Source organism: Scyliorhinus canicula, chromosome 9 (assembly GCF_902713615.1).
Source record: "Scyliorhinus canicula chromosome 9, sScyCan1.1, whole genome shotgun sequence".
Classification (NCBI taxonomy): domain Eukaryota; kingdom Metazoa; phylum Chordata; class Chondrichthyes; order Carcharhiniformes; family Scyliorhinidae; genus Scyliorhinus; species Scyliorhinus canicula.
This window is the reverse complement of record NC_052154.1, coordinates 92,385,456-92,406,760: the sequence shown is the minus strand read 5'-3', so window position 1 is coordinate 92,406,760 and position 21,305 is coordinate 92,385,456. Positions and strand designations below refer to the sequence as shown.

Sequence of the window (21,305 nt, the reverse complement as noted above, 5' to 3'; positions counted from 1 at the left end):
AGGTTAGGTGGATTGGACATGATAAATTGCCCCTAGTGTCCAAAATTGCCCTTAGTGTTGGGTGGGGTTACTGGGTTATGGGGATAGGGTAGAGTTGTTGACATTGGGTAGGGTGCTCTTTCCAAGAGCCGGTGCAGACTCGATGGGCTGAATGGCCTCCTTCTGCACTGTAAATTCTATGATCAATGATACTAATTGTTTTTAAATATTCTGCTGTTCAATTTTTTTTTTGCTGGTTGGATAAATCCATGTTTCTCTGCATTATATTCTGCCAGGTTCTTGTGTGCTTCATCATTGCAGCTTACTATCCCATCTGGTTTTGCATTGTCAACAAACTTGAATACATATAAGTCATAGAATCATGTACAGTTATTTTGACCTTTGTGTCTGTGCTGGTCCTATGAAGGAGCATTTCGCCTTGTCCCTTTATCTCTCTTTCCCCCCCACCCCATTAGCCTTTCAAGGAAGTCTTGTGGCACAGTGGTAGCGCCCCTACGTCTGGACCAGGAGCTCCGGGTACAAGTGCATTGCCAGGACTTACTGGTCATGGAAGGAACCTTCATAACAAAACTGAATGGATGATAATCAATTCAGGAATCCTTCCACCACAACCGCCCTATTCTCCAAAAGGAAAATCAGTGTGGATGTAAAGGTACATTTAAAATAAAGCCTTGCAGTTTTTGTTGTTTTTTAAATAATGATCCAGTTCCCTTTGAAAGCTTCAGGTGACCCTGCTTGCATCAGACTGCCAGACAGTGCATTCCAGATTCAAATAAGTGGCTGCATGAAAAAGCTTTTCCTCATGTTATTGCTTTTTGCTTTTTTCAGTTCAGTTCCCTTAAGTCTGAGCCCACTGGTTCTTGTTCCTTCGATCAATGGGAACAGTTTCTCCCAAATTGTTCTGTCCACATCCCTCATGATTTTGAATACCGCCATCAAATATCCTCTTCAACTTCCCTTGTCCAAGAAAAACAGTCAACATTTCTCCAATCTTACTATGCAACTTAAGTTCCTCATCCCTGGAAACATTTTATTGAATCTTTTCTTTTTTTTTAAGTAAACATTTTATTGGGGTATTTTTGGTATAGTAACAACAACAAAATAAACAATATACATGAAACCATAAACGTAGTGCAAAAGCCATTTACCTGTCGTACAGGTCTCACCTTCATTGACCTCTACACCAATCTAAACTACTCCCCTTCCCCGTCTGCTGACGATTAATTTCCCGCACAGAAGTCGACGAACGGTTGCCACCTCTGGTTGAACCCTGACAGTGACCCTCTCAAGGCGAACTTGATTTTCTCCAAACAGAGAAAGTTAGCCATATTCGATAGCCAGGTCTCCGACTTCGGGGACTTTGAGCCCCTCCATGCTAATAGTATCCGTCTCCGGGCTACCAGGGAAGCAAAGGCCAGAACGTCTGCCTTTTTCTCCTCCTGGATTCCCGGGTCTTCTGACACCCCGAAAATCGCCACCTGTGGACTCAGCGCCACCCTTGTTTTTAACACCGTGGACATGATGTCTGTAAACCCCTGCTAAAATCCCCTAAGCTTTGGACATATCAAAAACATATGGACATGGTTTGCCGGTCCTTCCGCATATTTTGTGCACCTATCCTCCACTCCAAAGAATCTTCTCATCCGGGCCACTGTCATTGTTGAATCTTTTCTGATATGTTTTCATTTCCAGCAAGAGATAGAAGGCAGATATGTCAGCAAATCTCTGAGAATTGGAAGAAAAATTGGATACTAATAGTAGAGGATTTTAACTTCCCCAATATTAACTGGGATAGTCAAAGTGTCAGAGGCTTCGAGGGGGCGGAATTCTTAAAATGCACCCAGGAGAGCTTTTTATGCCAATACGTAGAAAATCCGACAAGGGAGAGGGCAGTGTTGAATCTAGTTTTAGGGAATGAAGCCGGGCAAGTGGATGACGTTTCAGTGGGGGAACATTTTGGAAACAGTGACCATAGCTCAGTAACATTTAAGGTAATTATGGAAAGAGACAAAGATAGACCAGAAATTATGGTTCTTAATTAGAGGGCCAATTTTTTTTTATAAATCTAGAGTACCCAATTATTTATTTTTCCAATTAAGAGGCAATTTAGCATGGTCAATCCACCTAACCTGCACATAGAACATCTTTGGGTTGTTGGGGTGAAACCCACGCAGACACGGGGAGAATTTGGAAACTCCACATGGACAGTGACCCAAGGCCGGGATTCGAACCTGGGTCCTCAGCGCACCAGTCCCAGTGTTAACCCCTGTGTCACGTACCGCACTGAGGAGGGCAAATTTTAATACAATATGATAGGATGTGTCCAAATTTAACTGGGAGCAGCTACTTGTAGGCCAATCTACATCAGAGCAGTGGGATTCATTCAAAAAGGAAATAGAGAGAATACAGGTCCAATATGTTCCCCTGATAGTGAAGGGAGGGAGCAATAAGTCCAGAGAAGCCTAGATGTCAAGGGATATCCAGGGATGGATAAGGAAAAAAGGGAGTCTTGTGGCAGATACCGAGGGCTCAAAACAGCAGAAGCCCTAGAAGAATATAGAAAGTGCAGGGGATTATTGAAGAAAGAAATTAGGGAGTGAAGAGGGGGGGTGGTGAAAAAGCATTGACAGGTAAAATAAAGGAAAGTCCAAAGGTGTTTTAGAAGTATACTGTATTAAGGTTGAGCAGGTTAAGAGTAGGGGACCAACATGGCAATTTGTGTGCGGAACAGGAAGATATTGGTAAGGTTTTAAATGAGTATTTTGCACATGTTCACTATGGAGAAGGATGATGTCAGCAGAGAAATCAGGGAGGTGTATTGTAATTTACTTGAACGACTTAACATTGAGAGGGAGGAGGTATTAACAGCTTTAGTGGGCCTAAAAGTGGATAAATCCCTGGGGCCAGATGAGATGTATCCCAGGTTGCTGTGGGAGGCAAGGGAGGAGATTGCAGCGGCTCTGACAAACATTTTACATTTTTTTCTGGCCACAGGAGGGGTTCCAGAGGACTGCAGGACATCTAATATGGTGCCATTATTCAACAAGAGAAGTAGGGATGAACCAGGAAATTACAGGCCAGTGAGTGTCATTTCAGTGGTAGGGAGACAACTGGAAAAAAAATCAGAAGACAATTATTTTGCACTTCGATAGTCAAGGATTAATCAAGGGTAGTCAGCATGGTTTTCTCAAGGGGAGATCATTTATTAGAAATTTGATTGAAATTTTTGAGGAGGTGACTCGGTGTGTAGATAAGGATAGTATGGTTGATGTAGACTACATAAGCTTTAGTATGGATTTTGACAAGGTCCCGCATGGGAGGCTGGTGAAGAAAGTAAGAGCCCATAGGATCCGGGGCAATTTGGCAAACTGGATCCAAAACTGGCTTAGTGGTAGGAGGCAGAAGGTGATGGTTGAAGGTTTTTTTGACTGGGAGTGGTGTTCTGCAGGGATCGGTGCTGGGTCCCTTGTTGTTTGTAGTGTACACTAATGATCTGGATGTGAATGTAGGAGGTACGATAAGTAAGTTCGCAGATGAGACAAAAATTGGTGGTGTAAATAGTGAGGAGAAAGGCCTCAGATTACAGGATGATATAGATGGGCTGGTTAGATGGGCAGAAGAGTGGAAAATGTAGTTTAACCATGAAAAGACGTAATGCATTTTGGGTGGACTCAGGTGGCAAGGGAATATACAAGGCTGAGGAGGGTTCGGATTGAGGTGTATAAAATTATGAGGGGCATAGAAAGGGTGGATAGGAAGGTACCTTTCCTCTTGTGGTCGAGTCAATAACCAGGGGACTTAGATTGAAGGTAATGGGCAGGACGTTTAGAGGAGATGTGAAGAAATACTAGGGGGAAGGGTATTCGGGACAGCAAGCTGCTTGAAACGGTTTAACAAGGGTTTTGTTTGGTTTTGTGATCTAAGAATAATTCTGATGATATTTTAAAGGTTAACGTGTTTTGTGGGACGCAATGTTTGAAAGTTGAATGTTTCAGAGTCTTTGGGAAGGTACCAGTCGGGCTTTCACCTTTGGGTCCCAAATACAAATTCAGCCCCATGTGGCGATTGGTCAACCTCTGTTCACCTGTTACTTGAACTGAATTTGAGTCATTCCCCCAGTGCTTGTGAAGTCACAACCCAAAGTCAGGTGAATTTTACAGAACTGATTTCACACAATTAGTCTTTCAGGATGCAGTCATACTGAAAAACAGCATCTGTGCACATCAGCTTTAGCAACACTCCAGTGCCAAGCTTTGGAATATAAATTGGAGATTATGACCCAAACTGACTTTGAAGCAAAGCTGAATGAACTCTTTCAGGTAACTCAGCTCTCAGGTGAACCCAGACTCCAGCTTCAGGTATTGCTTCACACACAACCTACAATTACAGGACCGGTTTAGTTCAATTGGCTGGACAGCCGGATCGTGATGCGGAGCGAGGCCAACAGCATGATTTTAATTCCCGTACCAGCTGAGGTTATTCATGAAGGCCCTGCCTTCTTATCTTGCCCTCGCCTGAGGTGTGGTGTTCCAATCACCATCAGTTAGCTCTCTCCATGAAAAGGGGAAACAGCCTTTGGTCATCTGGGACTATGGCAACTTTGCCTCACATTTGGAGTGTGAGTAAAGCCCTTGGATTATCTCCAAGAGCTGTTAATCAATAACAGTAAATGCTGATTTGAGCCCGGTGTCAACAGTGTCGGGGCTTTGTTGTACTAGAGAACCAGAAAGGTGATTATTGATTCCCATGTTCTGTGTGTTCAGGTTAGCAAGGTGGAGACTGTTCAGATACTCTGGGACTAAGACCCAAAATGGATATGATGAAAGAAACTGACGTATTAGTAGATGATCAGTGGAGATTCCAGGACCCAGACCAGCTGAGAATCTTGGACCCAGTCAGCAAGGGGCTGTCTCTCTGGAAGGAAGAGCCTTTTAGTGTTTTGTCTGTGAGAAGAGCTTCACGTAGCCTCATCTTTTGTAAATGCACCTGCTTGTTCATACTGGAGAGAAGCCGTTTGAATGCAAACAATGTAAAAAAAGATATAATAAAGCCAGTTATTTAACAGTGCATCAACAATATCACACAGGACAGAAACCATTTGAGTGTATAGTGTAAGAAGCGATTTTGCACAACTCGTGACCTGAAAACGCATCAGTGAACTCACACTGGGGAGAAGCCATTTGAGTGCATAGTGTGTAAGAAACAGTTTGGACAATCCGCTAACTTAAAGCATCATCAGTGAACTCACACTGGCGAGAAACCCTTTGAATGTTCAGTATGTAAAAAGTGTTCCAGCAAATCCAGTAATTTATTCCAACATGAACAATTTCACACTAGGTAATGTATTATGGAAGGTCTAATGCAGGTAGGGAATATACAGTGAATGGTAGAACTCTCAAGAGTATTGACAGTCAGAGAGATCTAGGTGCACAGGTCCACAAGTGGGGAAGGTAGTCAAGAAGGCATACAGCATGCTTGCCTTCATTGGCCGGGGCATTGAGTATAGGAATTGGCAAGTCATGTTGCAGCTGTATAGAACCTTAGTTAGGCCACACTTGGGAGTATTGTATTCAATTCTGGTCACCACACTACCAGAAGGATATGGAGGCTTTAGAGAGGGTGCAGAAGAGATTTACCAGGATGTTGCCTGGTATGGAGGGCAATAGCTATGAGGAGCGGTTGAATAAACTCGATTTGTTCTCACTGGAACGACGGAGGTTGAGGGGCGACCGGATATAGGTCTACAAAATTATGAGGGGCATAGACAGAGTGGATAGTCAGAAGGTTTTTCCCAGGGTAGAGGGGTCAATTACAAGGGGGCATAGGTTTAAGGGGCAAGGTTTAGAGGAGATGTACGAGGCAGGTTTTTTACATAGAGGGTAGTGGGTGCCTGGAACTCGCTGCCAGAGGGGGTGGTGGAAGCAGGGACGATAGTGACATTTAAGGGGCGTCTTGACAAATACATGAATAAAGAACAAAGAAAATTACAGCACAGGAACAGGCCCTTCGACCCTCCCAGCCTGCACCGATCCAGATCCTTTATCTAGACCTGTCTCCAATTTTCCAAGGTCTACTTCCCTCTGTTCGTTCCGCCCGTTCATATACCTGTCTAGATGCCTCTTAAATGATGCTATCGTGCCCGCCTCGACCACCTCCGCTGGTAAAGCGTTCCAGGCACCCACCACCCTCTGCGTAAAAAACTTTCCACGCACATCTCCCTTAAACTTTCCCCCTCTCACCTTGAAATCGTGACCCCTTCTAACTGACACCCCCACTCTTGGGAAAAGCTTGTTGCTATCCACCCTGTCCATAACTCATAATTTTGTAGACCTCAATCAGGTCCCTCCTCAACCTCCGTCTTTCCAACGAAAACAATCCTAATCTACTCAACCTTTCTTCATAGCTAGCACCTTCCATACCAGGCAACATCCTCGTGAACCTCCTCTGCACCCTCTCCAAGGCATCCACATCCTTCTGGTAATGTGGCGACCAGAACTGCACGCAGTATTCCAAATGTGGCCGAACCAAAGTCCTATACAACTGTAACATGACCTGCCAACTCTTGTACTCAATACCCCGTCCGATGAAGGCAAGCATGCTGTATGCCTTCTTGACCACTCTATCAACCTGCGTTGCCACCTTCAGGGTACAATGGACCTGAACTCCCAGATCTCTCTGTACATTAATTTTCCCCAAGACCCTTCCATTGACCATATAGTCCGGATGGGAATAGTATAGGATGGGAATAGAGGGATACGGACCCAGGAAGATTTTAGTTTGGACGGGCAGCATGGTCGGCACAGGCTTGGAGGGCCGAAGGGCCTATTCCTGTGCTGTACTTTTCTTTGTTCTTTGAGAGAAGCCATTCGAGTGCACTGCTTGTAAAAGACTATTTTATATATCTGACCAATTAACACAGCATTACCAAACTCACACCGGAAAGAAATCATTCGAGTGCAGAGTGTGTGGAAAGCATTTTTATTCCTCGGGCTGCTTGAACAGGCATCAACAAATTCACACTGGTCAGAAATCACCATAATGTTTATTATGTGCACAGGAGAGTGACTTGGTCAGAAATTTGTTGAATGTCATGGATTAGGTTGGAGATTCTGGAATCTCTTGCATGAATTATTCTCTAAACTGGTTTCTCCCTGTGATGTAAGCATTTTGATAATAACAATTGGTTCCTTTCCTACAGTGACTCTCCCCAGAACGGAATCCAGGACAAACATTTCCCCTGGTGATAATTGTACAAATGTTACATGTATACAGATGGAGGGCATTAATTTGATAATTACTAGGGCACAGATAAACAGAGAACATACAGTGCAGATGGAGGCCATTCAGCCCATCGAGTCTGCACCGACCCACTTAAGCCCTCACTTCCACCCTATCCCCGTAACCCCTCCTAACCGTTTTGGTCACTAAGGGCAATTTATCATGGCCAATCCACCTAACCTGCACGTCTTTGGACTGTGGGAGGAAACCGGAGCACCCGGAGGAAACCCACGCAGACACGGGGAGAACGTGCAGATGCCGCACAGACTGTGACCCAGCGGGGAATCGAACCTGGGACCCTGGCGCTGTGAAGCCACAGTGCTAACCACTTGTGCTACCGTGCTGCCCAATAAAGACACACGACTCTGCTGTTGGGTTGTAGATTCAGAAGCTATATTGTAAGATTTTGCTTTATGAACAAATGCAAAACAGAATGAAGATGACTTCTGGTCTCCTCCTTCACCAACTGGCTGTCGGGAATGCAGCACCTGGCCTGTGCTCACTATGTCCAGGATGAGTTCTAGAATATATCAATGAAAAGTACAGCACAGGAACGAGACCCTTCGGCCCTCCAAGCCTGCACCGACCATGCTGCCCATCTAACCTAAACCCTTCCACACTTCCAGGGTCCGTGTCCTTCTGTTCCCATCCTATTCTTGTATTTGTCAAGACGCCCCTTAAATGTCACGATCCTACCTGCTGCCACCACCTCCAGCAGCGAGTTCCAGGCACCATACTGAAATCTTCATATTGTCCAGAAGTCCAAAAGGCAAAGGCAGAATCCATCTGGTCCCATTTGGAAGGAAGCATTGCTGGATCTACTGCTGTAAAATGAGGTGGACCAAGTCGGTCTGTGGGGAAACATTTGGGTAAGAGTGATAATTGTAGCATACAGTTTAGATTAGTGACTGAGAAGAGCATGGGACAATCCGAAGTAGGCAGAAAATCCTGTGGTTGTTCTCCTTAGCAGGGAAGGCAAAGAGACAATTTAACTGAATGTTTGAAACTATGAATGGTTTAGACAAAGTAAATGAAGATCAATTACCTCCAATGGTGAGAAACGTAACCAGTGCGCACAGATTTAAGCATGTTTGCAAAAGAATCATCAACAAGTGCGGCCAGGATTTTGAGTGTAATGCCTGGTAGGATGGTGAATGCAGATTCACTAATAGCCTTCAAAAGACAAGTTGAATAAGGATTTGAGAGAAACCAAAATTGTAGGGATATGGGGAAAGCGCAAGGGAACAAACTGGATCGCTCTTTGAAAGAGCAGGTGCAGACTTGATGGGCCGAATGCCTCCTTCTGTCCTGTGATAATGATTGAGACTCTGATTCTATAATATCCAGATGCTCTGAGGACAAGAATATTCTCATAACTGTCTGAAAGAGACTAAAAGAAAAACCTTCAGCCACGAGAGCACCTGCTGAGTTTAGTCTAGATAACCTAAAATACTTTTACCTGTATCCTGTGATGCCATCTTATCAGTGACTGACCTGCCATTCTCTAGCAGCACAAGATGAAGGGGCTAGATTCTCCAACCCCGTGCTGGGTCGGAGAATCACTGGGGGGGGGGGGGGGGGTGGAGGGAGGGGGGGGGGGGGGGGGGCGTGACTCTCGCGACGCCGTTCCGCCGATTTTCCGGCGACCGGAGAATCGGCGCCATTGGAGCCAACTCGGTCGCCGCGGCGCCGGTCAGGCTCCCCGATGATTCTCTGCACTCGTTGGGCCAAGTACCCACCAAGTTCGGCCGAGTCCCGCCGCCGTCGTCCGCGGGTGATCCTACACGGCGGATACACGCCGTTCATGCTGCGGGGGCCATCCTGGTGTGGGGGAGGGGGGATTCGACTCTGGGGGGGCCTCCACTTTGGCCTGGACGCGATCGGCCAATCGCGGGTAGGCTAATCCCGGGGAGGGCCTTTGTTCCTCCGCGCTGGGCCCCTGTAGGGCTCCGCTATGTTGCCTGGGGGCCGGCGCAGAGAAGGCAACCCACGCGCATGCACGGACTTGCGCCGGCCGTGGCGCAGACTCGCGCCGCCCGTGCTGGTGCCTGTATCGGCAGCTGGAGCTGCGTGAGACGCTCCAGTGCCATGCTGGCCCTCTGTGCGGTGCAGGATCGCTGCTCCTAGGAGCCAGATGACTCCGTCGTAAAAGGCTCCGGCGTTTACGACGGCGTCAACACTTAGCCCCAGGATCGGAGAATCCCGCCCAAGGTGTTTCGCTCGGCGGGGGGGGGGGTGGTGTTGGGAGGGGGAGAGAGGTGGCCATGGGGGAGCGGAATAGGATGGGGGGGGTGGTCGCACATGTACAATAACACTGAGGCCCTCCCATTTTGGTTGGGAAAAGAAACCACTGCATGATTTTCTACTTTCCAGGACAATCAGGAATGGGCAGTGAACACTGGCCTAGCCAGCGAATCTCACATTCTCTGAATGAACAAGAAAAAAAACACCCTTATTAAAATACACCTCTATTTTAGCCAGAATCTGATCACTCACACCTGGTACCTGACTGTGTATTTCCTCAACATGTACTGCAGCCACTGTGTAATCAACACTGTCTCCCATAGTTGTGTCCTGGTTGTACACCTGGAGCCATATTATTCTGCCTGCCACTGCCTCAAAAGGTGTTATATCCCTATACTTGAGGCGACATTCACCCAGCCCAGATTACAACTTTGATCAGGGATACCTTTCAATCATCATTTTTTCCTGATATCTGTAATCTCCTCACCCAAAATGGTTTTAACAGTGCTACTTTCTCTCTCTCACCTTTCCTGACTCCTGTGCCCATTACAGAATGTGAATTATTTTGGCTTACACTCAATATCATGGTAGGGCGGCAAGGTTGCAGTGGTTAGCCCAGTTGCTTCACAGTGCCAGGGTCCCAGGTTCGATTCCCGCTTGGGTAACTGTGTGGAGTCTGCACGTTCTCCCCGTGTCTGCTTGTGTTTCCCCCGGGTGCTGCGGTTTCCTTTCACAAGTCCCCAAAGATGTGCTTTAAAGGGGCTGGCTTGTAATGCAGAATAGGGCCAGCAGCGCGGGTTCAATTCCCGGACCGGCTCCCCGAACAGGCACCGGAATGTGGCGTCTAGGGGCTTTTCACAGTAACTTCATTGACGCCTACTTGTGACGAGTGATTATTATTATTATTGTGAGGTGAATTGGACATTCTGAATTCTCCCTCTGTGTACCCAAACCGGTGCCTGAGTGTGGCGACTACATGCTTTTCACAGTAACTTCACTGTAGTGTTAATGTAAGCCTACTTGTGAAAGTAATACCGATTATTAATTATTATTTTTTTTGTTGCCTGATCTTTGTATTCTGCTCAATTGCCTTGGTCTATCACCTGTGACATATCGAAACACGAAAGAATTGTTCAACAATATTTTTGCAATCGTTAATGAAGTACTGTGAGGAGTAACTTTGGCCACTTAGAAACACACATAGAAAATAGAAGCAGAAGGATGTCATCCAACCCTCTGAGCCTGCCCCACCATTAATTATGATAATAGCTAATTGGGTGGCATGGTGGTTTGCGCTGCTGCTTCACGGTGCCATGGATCCGGGTTCGATCCCGGCCCCGGGTCACTGCCCGTGTGGAGTTTGCACATTCTCCCCGTGTCTGCATGGGTCTCACCCCCACAACCCAAAGATGTGCAGGGTAAGTGGATTGGCCACACTAAATTGCCCCTTAATTGGAAACATTTAAACAAAAAGATAATGGCTGATCAAGTTCAATACCCTGATCCCTCCTGCCTCCATATCTCTTTAGCCCCAAAAGCTACATCTAATTCCTCTTGAAATTACACAACATTTTTGCTTCATCTACTTTCTGTGGAAGTAAATTCCACAGATTCACTACTCTCTGGGTGAAGACATTTCTCCTCACCTCAGTCCTAAAAGGTCCCTTATCCTCGAACCATGGCACCCTAGTTCTGGACCACCACACCATCGGGAACATTCTTTCTGAATCTATCCTACCTAATCCCGTTAAGGGTTTTGTAAATTTCTGTGAGATCCTTCATGAAAGATTTGAAGTACTGTGAGGAATAACTTTCACATATTTCATGAAAGGTTTGACAGCAAAAAATATTTATTTGACCATACCACTGGAGGCAATTTTCCTTTGTAGCTCGTCTGCAATGGTTCCCAAGGTCCAATCGGAGATTGACTAAGGAATAAAGCTGTTTCCCTTCAGAAGGGAGGATTACTGTGTCCAGGAGAGACAATTGTCAAAGTGGTCCTTGACTGAGTCTACCTTGTCTCAGTTTTGAGATGCACAGGAGAATCTTGTAAATTTAGACGACCAGCTGAAGGTATATTATGGACTGCACAAATCAGTTCTTGATGCAGAGCGTTTGGAGCCACAAACATTTAGGGGTTCATTGATCAGTGTGGGTGAAATACAGCATTTTCCAGATGAAGTGACAATGGGACAGTCTTCAGTGATGTCTAGCCCAACTGTAACAGACCTTTACACACATGAATCACAGATTCAGAGGTGCGACTGCTGCCAACTGATCCACAGCTGACCCAGAGCTCACGATTAACTGCCCATGTTTAATTCTAAATCCTCTGATTGTATCATATGGGAGATGGTGTGCTGGTAATGTGATTGGATGAATAATCTAAAGGACCAAGCTATTACCCTGGTGACATGGGTTTGAAATGCACCTTTGCAGCTGGTAGAATTCAAATACAATTAGCAAAAAATTCAATTGATTAATACAACATCTGGAATTGGAAGCTATTCTTCGTAATGGTACCATGAAACTATTATCGATTGTCATTAAAACCTGTGTGGTTCAATAATGTCCTTATTGGGAAGGAAATGTGCGTTCCATATCTGGTCTCGCCTACATGTGACTCAAGACCGGTGAAAATTTAATAAGGGTGTAACTGCCTTCAAAATTGGCCTGGCAGTTAGAGGCAATTAGTTAAGGGAACAAATGCTGGCCTTGCCAATGACGGTCATATCCTATAGCAAAATAAAAAAAAGCTTCGCTGCGGTGATTGGTCAATAACACCACAAAAGAACATGTGGGAGGAAATCGGTACACCCGGAGGAAACCCACGCAGACATGGTGTGAACATGCAGACTCCACACAGACAGTGATGCAAGCCGGGAATCGAACCTGGCACCCTGGCGCTGTGAAGCAAAGGTGCTAACCACTGTGCTACTGTGCCGCCCTCATTTCCAATGTCACCACTGGAGACGACTGGGGTCTTTCTGACCAACAAACTCCACCGGCCTCTGAAGTTGCAACATGTTACTGAGCAACACCTACAATTCATTTTTCAAAATTACGTTGTGATAGCCCAGTTGGACTGCAATCTCCCAGTCTGACCCCTACAATCAGCACAGCCCCAGATCTCACTGCTTCAATCTTGACCATTCTCAAAAACCCTTGGAGATCTAATTGTTTCCATTTGTGAAATGCCTCTGATCATTGTTCATGGCAATGCATCATATATATGATAACGATGTGCATTGTGTTCAGAAAAAAAATCTACATTCCATATCGCCTGTAAAAAGACTCAGTCCGGGGTCGCCACAGTCGGGGGAGGGCTGATCGGAGGGCAAGGGGGGCTTCATTCGGGACTGGAGGCTATGTGCGCGGGTGGTCCGTGACGGGCGAGCGACCGATGCGGGGCACTATTTCGGCGTTCGTCGTCCGCGGGCTGAGTCTGCCATGGAGTATGGCACAGCTGCTGGAGGCCGCCACCGTGCGCCTTTAACCCGGAAGTGCAGGGTGCCGTATCGGCAGCTAGAGCTGCGAGCTCCACGACAGATGCCTGCTAGCCCCCTGCAAGACAGTGAAACTGTGGCCTTTTGACGCCAGTTTTCCTGGCACAAAAGATCACAGTTTTCACGACGGTGTGGGGACATAGTCCCAAAAATGGAGAATCCAGCCCCTGGAGTACAAAAGCAAGCAATGTATAATGAACCTTTATAAAACACATTGACCTTATCTGGACTATTGTGTCCAATTCCAGGACTGGCACTTTAGGATGTGAAAGCATTGGTAGAGGATTGAAGAAAAGATTCAGAAAAGCGGTTGTGGGATTGAGGGACCTCAGTTATGTAGATTGATTGGAGAAACTCAGGCTGTTCTCCTTTGAGCACAAAGGCTGAGAGCAGATTTGTTGGAGGTGTCAAAGTCATGAATGGTCTGAATGCTGTAGGTAGGGAGAAACTTCTCACTGGCAGCAATCAGAACTAGAGGCTTCCTATTTAATGTGAGCGGCAAAAGAACCAAGATGACACGAGGAAGAATCTTTTTTAACCTTGATTAAAATCTGGAGTGCACTGCCTGAGAATATGGTTGAGGAAGATTCAGGCATGGCTTTGAAAAGGGTATTGGAAAACTATATGAAGAGAAAGAAATAGCAGGGCTATGAGGAAAAGGCAGGGGAGTGGGACGAGCTGACTTGCTCTTGCGGGGAGTAGGGACAGACTTGAAGGACCAAATAACCTCCTTCTCTGTTGTCGTAATTCTATGTCTCTGCTCCTGTTTTTAGATGTTTCTCATTTCAGATAATCCTGCAGATTGTCTGAATTCATTACTGCCTTGCAAACTGTGGTTTGGGAATTTTTAACATTCCCTGTGGACATTTGGAATCTGCTTATTTCAGGTCAATGTTTTTTTGTCTTCTTCAGGTTTGCTTATGCAAATCTTTGGCAACTAAACAGATTAAGACACTTACCTTGATAAAAAAATAACTAGGTGATATGAATAAAAGAAGTTATGTTTGAGTAGAGGTGCTAATTCCGAAGAGATTAGTAAATTTTTCTCCCACTCAAGGGGCAATTTAGCATGGCCAATCCACCTACCCTGCACATCTTTGCGTTGTGGTGGTGAGACCCATACAAACACGGGGAGAATGTGGAAACTTTACACAGACAGTGACCCGGGAATGGGATAAACCCGGGTCCTCGACGCCGTGAGGTAGCAGTGCTAACTACTGCACCACCGTACCGCTCGAGAATTCCGAAGAGATGCTGAGGACAAATGCTTTCAGCCTTATAACAGAACACCAAGGGCAGCACGGTGGCCTAGTGGTTAGCACAACCGCCTCACGGCGCTGAGGTCCCAGGTTCGATCCCGGCTCTGGGTCACTGTCCGTGTGGAATTTGCACATTCTCCCCGTGTCTGCGTGGGTTTTGCCCCCACAACCCAAAAATGTGCAGAGTAGGTGGATTGGACACGCTAAATTGCCCCTTAATTGGAAAAAATAATTGGGTAATCTAATAACAGAACACCAAACATCCAGGGCTACATTAACTCAGCTACCACGCCAAATTCATTCCCCACTGCTGCTGACTCGGGGTCACTGAGAACCAGTCCTGTCTGAAAAAGCAAATTCAATCACCTCTTCCCATTTAGCAGGAATATTTAAATAAAACCTAACAACAAAGAGAACAAAAAATGATAATTTCCAATATCAATTTTATTGACTCCTTTTTTTTAAATTTGGAAATCAAAGTATGTACAATAAACAACTGATTGGTGAAATGCAACTCTGGGTCACTGTTGTAATATTAAGATTTCTTGTCAATCATTCACCACTGTAGTTCACAGAAAGCTGAGTTGGAAGAGCTGAAACTCTCCTTCAGAGTCTCTCCTTCAGTATACATGAAGGCCGAATACTTTTCTGTCCACGTGTGCGATTTATGAGTTTTTACTTGGCAACTTTCAAGGACAGGCCAAACATCTAGTTGGCAGAATTGAAGAAATTGAGAGTGGCTTGCATCTGGTACACTGTGCAATGACACTGCAGTCACCCAGAAACTGTTAATCATGTGTGTTTATGAAGGTCAGTTTCGTTTGGCACAAAGGAACTGAGGTTAAAGAATTTTCCTTCTTGTCAGTATTTAATATTCACACCAGAGGCAGTAGATCTCAGAAAGTCAACAAAGTTATTTTGTGTACAGAGCAGTTGTAACCAGCACAATGAGACTTTGACTGTGTATCAGCGCTGGACAATTCCACCAGCATTCTTCACCGCATTCTCCAGGTACAATGGAAGTACCAACAAATAAATGCTAGTGTCCCTCTTGAAGGAAGTTCCATGAACAAAATCCATGCAAAGTCAACTACTTTTAAAATGTGGAGATGCCGGCGTTGGACTGGGGTGAGCACAGTAAGAAGTCTTACAATACCAGGTTAAAGTCCAACAGGTTTGTTTCAAATCACTAGCTTTCGGAGCACTGCTCCTTCCTCAGGTGAATGAAGAGGTGGGTTCCAGAAACATATATATAGACAGAGCCAAAGGACAAAGAAAACAGTACAAAGACTCTCGCAAGTTCTCCTTGAAAAGTGCAGCAGAATTGACATTAATGATTGGGAGGAGGGGAGGAGCTTGCTATCAATTACTGAAAATGGTGACAACTTCTACATGATGCTTTGAGTCCAAATGCTTTTGTGATGAGGCCGAACAGTGGCAAAGAAGGAAAGAAAAAGCACATTCTGCAGTCTAGACTCCAGTATCTCTTGGGATATTCAGCCCAATGTGCGCAAAGACCTGCAAGCTGAGAATCAGCATGTTCACTCACATGAAGACCCATGGCAGAAACTCACAACCTCAAGTAGACATCATTCTCAAATCAAGAGACAATCACCACCACCAAGTTATGGTGGAAGTTCTGGGTATGGATTTAACTGCAGCTGGATGGCAAATCCAGCAGGAGCAGATTGGCATTCCAATGTTCATCTTCCCAAACACAAAGGAACAGAACATTGGTGAGATGGGGAGCTAAAAGATGTCTCCATTTTCCAGGAAAATGAACCGTATCCTGCTACTTCACAACACAGATAGTAACCCCCACTAAAAAAATAAATATCTGACTGGGCACAACATGGAGCCAGAACCTCTATCACGCATTGACAACGTAAGGTGAATTCCACCATCAATAGGCTCAGTTTTCAGCTTTGCCTTGCAGTGCAGTCACACCTGAAAACAGGAGGGGGAAACTTACCACTCATTGATGCCACAACCACAGTTATGATAATGCTGACCATGGTCCACTACACATCACTTGAGTTAGGCCCATTTAAAATGGAAGTTTGTGGGATTGTTGGTCTTGCGCATTATTTAATAATAATTTCCATTTGTGTATTGAACTCTCTGACCAGCATTAGGTGATGCTTTTTCCAGAGGGAAGGCAAGTAATGGTTTCCACAGAAGCAGTGGGAGTTTACGACGTAAACTCAGCTTTGGACACTGCCATTCAGCTCCACACCTGAAATCAACTCTAAACTTTCCCTATGCCAAAGTTCTGAACACAAATCCAAACCTCCATCAATATCAGCTACATATTCTTTCTGATGTTGCATCAAAATCACCTCACTACCAGGAGACTGTGTGTAATCAAATAGCCTAACAGTGTCAATATCATCTTCCCAGAATTTGTGACATATTTCAATTTGCAAGAGACAAACTTGCTGCTGCAACACAACCGAGCATGAACACCAGAAAACTAAAAAGTTGGAAAAATCCAAGCCAATCTAATCCAGTAAATTCAACAGTACCTTTCCAGTGGGAATTCACACATTCACCAAGTTGAGTTTCTTATAAAATACAATTCTCAGTTTCTCCAGTGTGAATCTGCTAGTGTTGCATCAAATGAATGGGTGTGTGAAAATGTTCTGAAAACTTAAATGGTTCATCTCCGGCGTGAATTCATTCATGAAATGTCAATGAACTAGATTGACTCTTGTGTATTTTACACACTGCACTCAAACGCTTTCTCCCCAGTGTGAGTTCGCTGATGTACAGACAGATCACGTGATGTGAAAAACCGCATCTTACACTATGTACATGTGAACACACTGCACCGAGCCTCACATTCTTGCTCACCGTTGTACCCATTGTTGCACGTTTTACTATGGGCGTAAAACGCGTTTATTGGAGTGTATTAACACGCCTCCGAGTTCGACGTGTGCTTAACACTGCTAGGCTCTGTTCTATGTAATTATTTAGCTCTGGAGTCGCCAGCTGCCGTATAGGCAACGTCACAAGTATTCCAAGGTCAAGTTCAAAGTAATAAAGACGATACACCGATTAGTCAAGTTCAAACGATCAATATTTATTATACAGTTAATAATAAATACTCATGCACACACTAAGAGACTAAGCTACAACTAAACATAAGCAAACAGAATACTTATCTAACAGGAACAGGCAAGGTCAGAGAACGAGGCCTTCGTCCTGGTTTTGTCTGCAGCCTTCAGCAAGCGCTCTGGCACTTGGGAGTCTAGCGGGCTTGGATCGCGTAGCGAGCGTTGAACTTACGGTTTCGGCGGCTGGTGCTCAACGGCTGGAGTCAGGATACCAGGTGTCAGTCGGGGCCGGAGCACGGGTTTAACAGACCGGACAACACGAGGTCCCTATCTTTTATAGGGGTTCCGTTGTCCTTCCCTCTTCCCGGGCGGGCTCTACCTATTGGATCAATTTCTTATCGATACTGGATTAATTCCCCAATGCGAGGGGGTCTCCGTGATGGAGGGGGCGTTTCTTATGTCCTTTTGTTCGGAGGTTTCTGGTGCCTCGATGTCTGGGTCTTGATTGGAATGTGTCCATTCAGAACCAAATGTATCTATTGTGTGGGTGTTCAAGTCTGATGGCCTCATTAGCATGCAAAGCGTTTTGCCATTTGCACCTAGCTAAGGTCTTTTCACCTGAGCCCAAACTGGTTTCTGCTGCTGCAGAATGCAAACTGCTCTTTGCAGACTGCTGTTCTGGCTGAACTGTCTGTTTCCCAGCAGCCTTCCATTTTAGTTTGGCTCAGTGTCCATTTTGCGTGGCCAGCATGGCTACACCATCAGCGGAGCGAGTCTGGTCTGCGGCGGGAAAGCGGCCGATCTCCCGTGTGAAGCCGTTGATGCCGCATCAAGTGACTGGATGTGTAAAATGTCTTTGCACAGGCAGAGCATTGGAATGGTTTCTCCCCAGTGTGAATTCTCTGATGAACTAACAACGTATTGGATTGGGCGAAGCTCTTTTTACATACCGAACATTGAAATGGTTTCTCTCCAGTGTGATTTCGCTGGTGCAACTTCAGGTGTCTGGCTAAACAAAATCGTTTTTTACAAACCGAGCATTCAAACGGTTTCTCTCCAGTGTGAATCCTCTCGTGTTGTAACAAGTTGCTAGATGTGTAAAACCGCTTTTTACATTCTGTACACTCATATGACTTCTCTCCTGTGTGAGTTCGTTGATGTACCGTCAAGTGACTGGATGTGTAAAACTGCATTTTACAAACTGCACAGGTGAATGGCTTCTCTCCAGTGTGAATTCGTTGATGCACTATTAGGTCATTGGATGTGCAGAACTGTTTTATACACACAGTGCATTTGAATGGTTTCTGTCTGGTGTGAATTCTCTGATGTACAGTCAGGTCACTGGATGCACTGAATCTTTTTCTGCACACTTGACATTCAAATGGTTTTTCTCCTGTATGAATTCGTTGATGGATTTTCAATACACTGCACAAGGAGAACCGCTTTTGACACACAGAGCATGCAAATGGTTTCTCCCCAGTATGAATGCGTTGGTGCTGGATCAGGTCACTGGATGTGTAAAATCGTTTATTGCACACGTTACACTCAAATGGTTTCTCTCCAGTGTGAATGCGCTCATGCCTTTTTAAGCGGCTTGCCCACCTGAAGCTACTCCCACACACCTGACATTGAAAACCTCCAACTTCCTCATCGGTTAATCGCTGATGGCTTGGTCCAGGAATCTCTGCTGATCCAGGTGTAGGATTCTCTGCTGTTCCAGGTGTAGGAATCTCTGCTGTTCCAGAGCCAGGATAATCATTCGCTCCCACTTCAGTTTCTTTCACTATTTCCATGTTGATTTAGTCCGAGAGTATTTGAACAATTTTCGACTTGCGAAACTGTGCACAAAAAACACATGAATGAGCGAACATCCAATGGGTTCCCCTAGGCTATAGTATCCAGGGGCAGGCGCCCTTTCCAGCCCTATCCCTCTCTCAGGCCAGCCCAGAGCACTAAACCAGCCGGGTGACAATAACAGAGCAACAGGACTTAACTGTAGCTTTGTCCCAGTCCCAGGTCCGATTCCCAATTCCGGTCTCACTTCCCATTCCTTTTTCCCCATCCTTGCCTCATACCTTTATCCCATTGAGTTCAGACTCACTCCCGGCACACTCACTCCTGTTTGCCTTCAGCACCGTGTCTCAGCCCAGATCCCGGATCCACATCGCGGAAATGTGATCAACACAAAGGAAATTCTTTGCCCACTCCGCACCGAGCCTCACATTCCTGCTCACCGTTGCATCTATCAGCGGAGCGAGTCCGGTCTGCGGCGGGAAAGCGGCCGGTCCCCGAGCTTCACCGTGTCCGAGGCCAGGGCCCAATACAACTTGAAGCCTCGGAATCAACAACAAAATTAACCGCACACAAGGACACGAAGAACTCCTTCCAGATTCAATATACCACACATGGCATCCAATCAGCATCGACTCGGCAGCTGATAGGCTCACCACCGATTGCCACAGCAACACCCACTGTGACATTCAAGCAGCCATTGTTACATTACCAACGCCAACTGTTACATCACCAGCACCCACTGTTATATCACTAGCACCCACTGTTACATTACTAACACCCACTGTTACATCACCAGCACCCATTGTTACATCTCTAGCACCCATTGTTACATTGCCAACACCCACTGTTCTATCACCAGCACACACAGTTACATCACCAGCACACACTGACATCACCAGCAATCAGTGACATCACCAGCACCCACTGTGACATCATTAGCGCTCCTGTTACATCACCAGCACCCATTGTGACATAACCAGCACCCACTGTGACATCACCAACAGCCACTGTCACATCACTAGCACCTATTGTTACCACACCAGCGCCCATAGTACATCATCTTATTTCATTTTTTTGATCAGCACCCACTGTGACATCACCAACACCAACTTGTAACATCATTAACACCGGTTGTTACATCACCAACACCTCCTGTTACCATAAGAACATAAGAACTAGGAGCAGGAGTTGGCCACCTGGCCCCTCAAGCCTGCTCCGCCATTCAATGAGATCATGGCTGATCTTTTGTGGACTCAGCTCCACTTTCCGGCCCGAACACCATAACCCTTAATCTCTTTATTCTTCAAAAAAACTATCTATCTTTATCTCAAAAACATTTAATGAAGGAGCCTCAACTGCTTCACTGGGCAAAGAATTCCACAGATTCACAACCCTTTGGGTAAAGAAATTACTCCTAAACTCAGTTCGAAATCTACTTCCCCTTATTTTGAGGCTATGCCCCCTCGTTCTGCTTTCACCCGCCAGTGGAAACCACCTGCCTGCATCTATCCTATCTATTCCCTTCATAATTTTATATATTTCTTTACGATCCCCCTTCATCCTTCTAAATTCCAACGAGTACAGTCCCAGTCAACTCAACCTCTCCTCGTAATCCAACCCCTTCAACTCTGGGATTAACCGAGTGAATCTCCTCTGCACACCCTTTATCGCCAGTACGTCCTTTCTCAGGTAAGGAGACCAAAACTGAACACAATACTCCAGGTGTGACCTCACTAACACCTTATGCAATTGCAGAATAACCTCCCTAGTCCTAAACACCATCCCTCTAGCAATGAAGGACAAAATTCCATTTGCCTTCTTAATCACCTGTTGCACCTGTAAACCAACTTTCTGGGACTCATGCACGAGCACACCCAGCTCTCTCTGCACAGCAGCATGTTTTAATATTTTATCATTTAAATAATAATCCCTTTTGCTGTTATTCCTACCAAAATGGATAACCTCACATTTGTCAACATTGTATTCCATCTGCCAGACCCTAGCCCATTCACTTAACCTATCCAAATCCCTCTGCAGACTTCCAGTATCTTCTGCACTTTTTGCTTTACCACTCATCTTAGTGTCGTCTGCAAACTTGGACACATTGCCCCTGGTCCCCAACTCCAAATCATCGTAGGGATAACAATCATCTCAAGGTACTCACCTGT

At 45.6% G+C, this 21,305-nt stretch overlaps 1 protein-coding gene across 4 annotated transcripts in view; it reads right to left on the bottom strand.

The window, feature by feature from the left end:
* Positions 1 to 20,004, bottom strand: part of LOC119971529 (zinc finger protein 239-like) — a 57,098-nt gene extending 37,094 nt beyond the window's left edge. The window contains exons 1-3 of one of the 4 annotated variants that reach the window (XM_038807156.1): positions 19,419 to 20,004; positions 18,103 to 19,181; positions 14,714 to 17,149 (exon numbers count right to left, since the gene is read on the bottom strand). In XM_038807156.1, the coding sequence (XP_038663084.1) occupies positions 18,105 to 19,136 (1,032 nt within the window). In that variant the 5' untranslated portion in view covers positions 19,137 to 19,181; positions 19,419 to 20,004 and the 3' untranslated portion in view covers positions 14,714 to 17,149; positions 18,103 to 18,104. Of the gene's footprint in view, positions 1 to 14,713; positions 17,150 to 18,102 lie in introns of those variants that run through there. The other 3 variants (XM_038807158.1, XM_038807159.1, XM_038807155.1) reach the window with 3 other exon arrangements.
* Between the last annotated feature and the right edge of the window lie 1,301 nt (positions 20,005 to 21,305).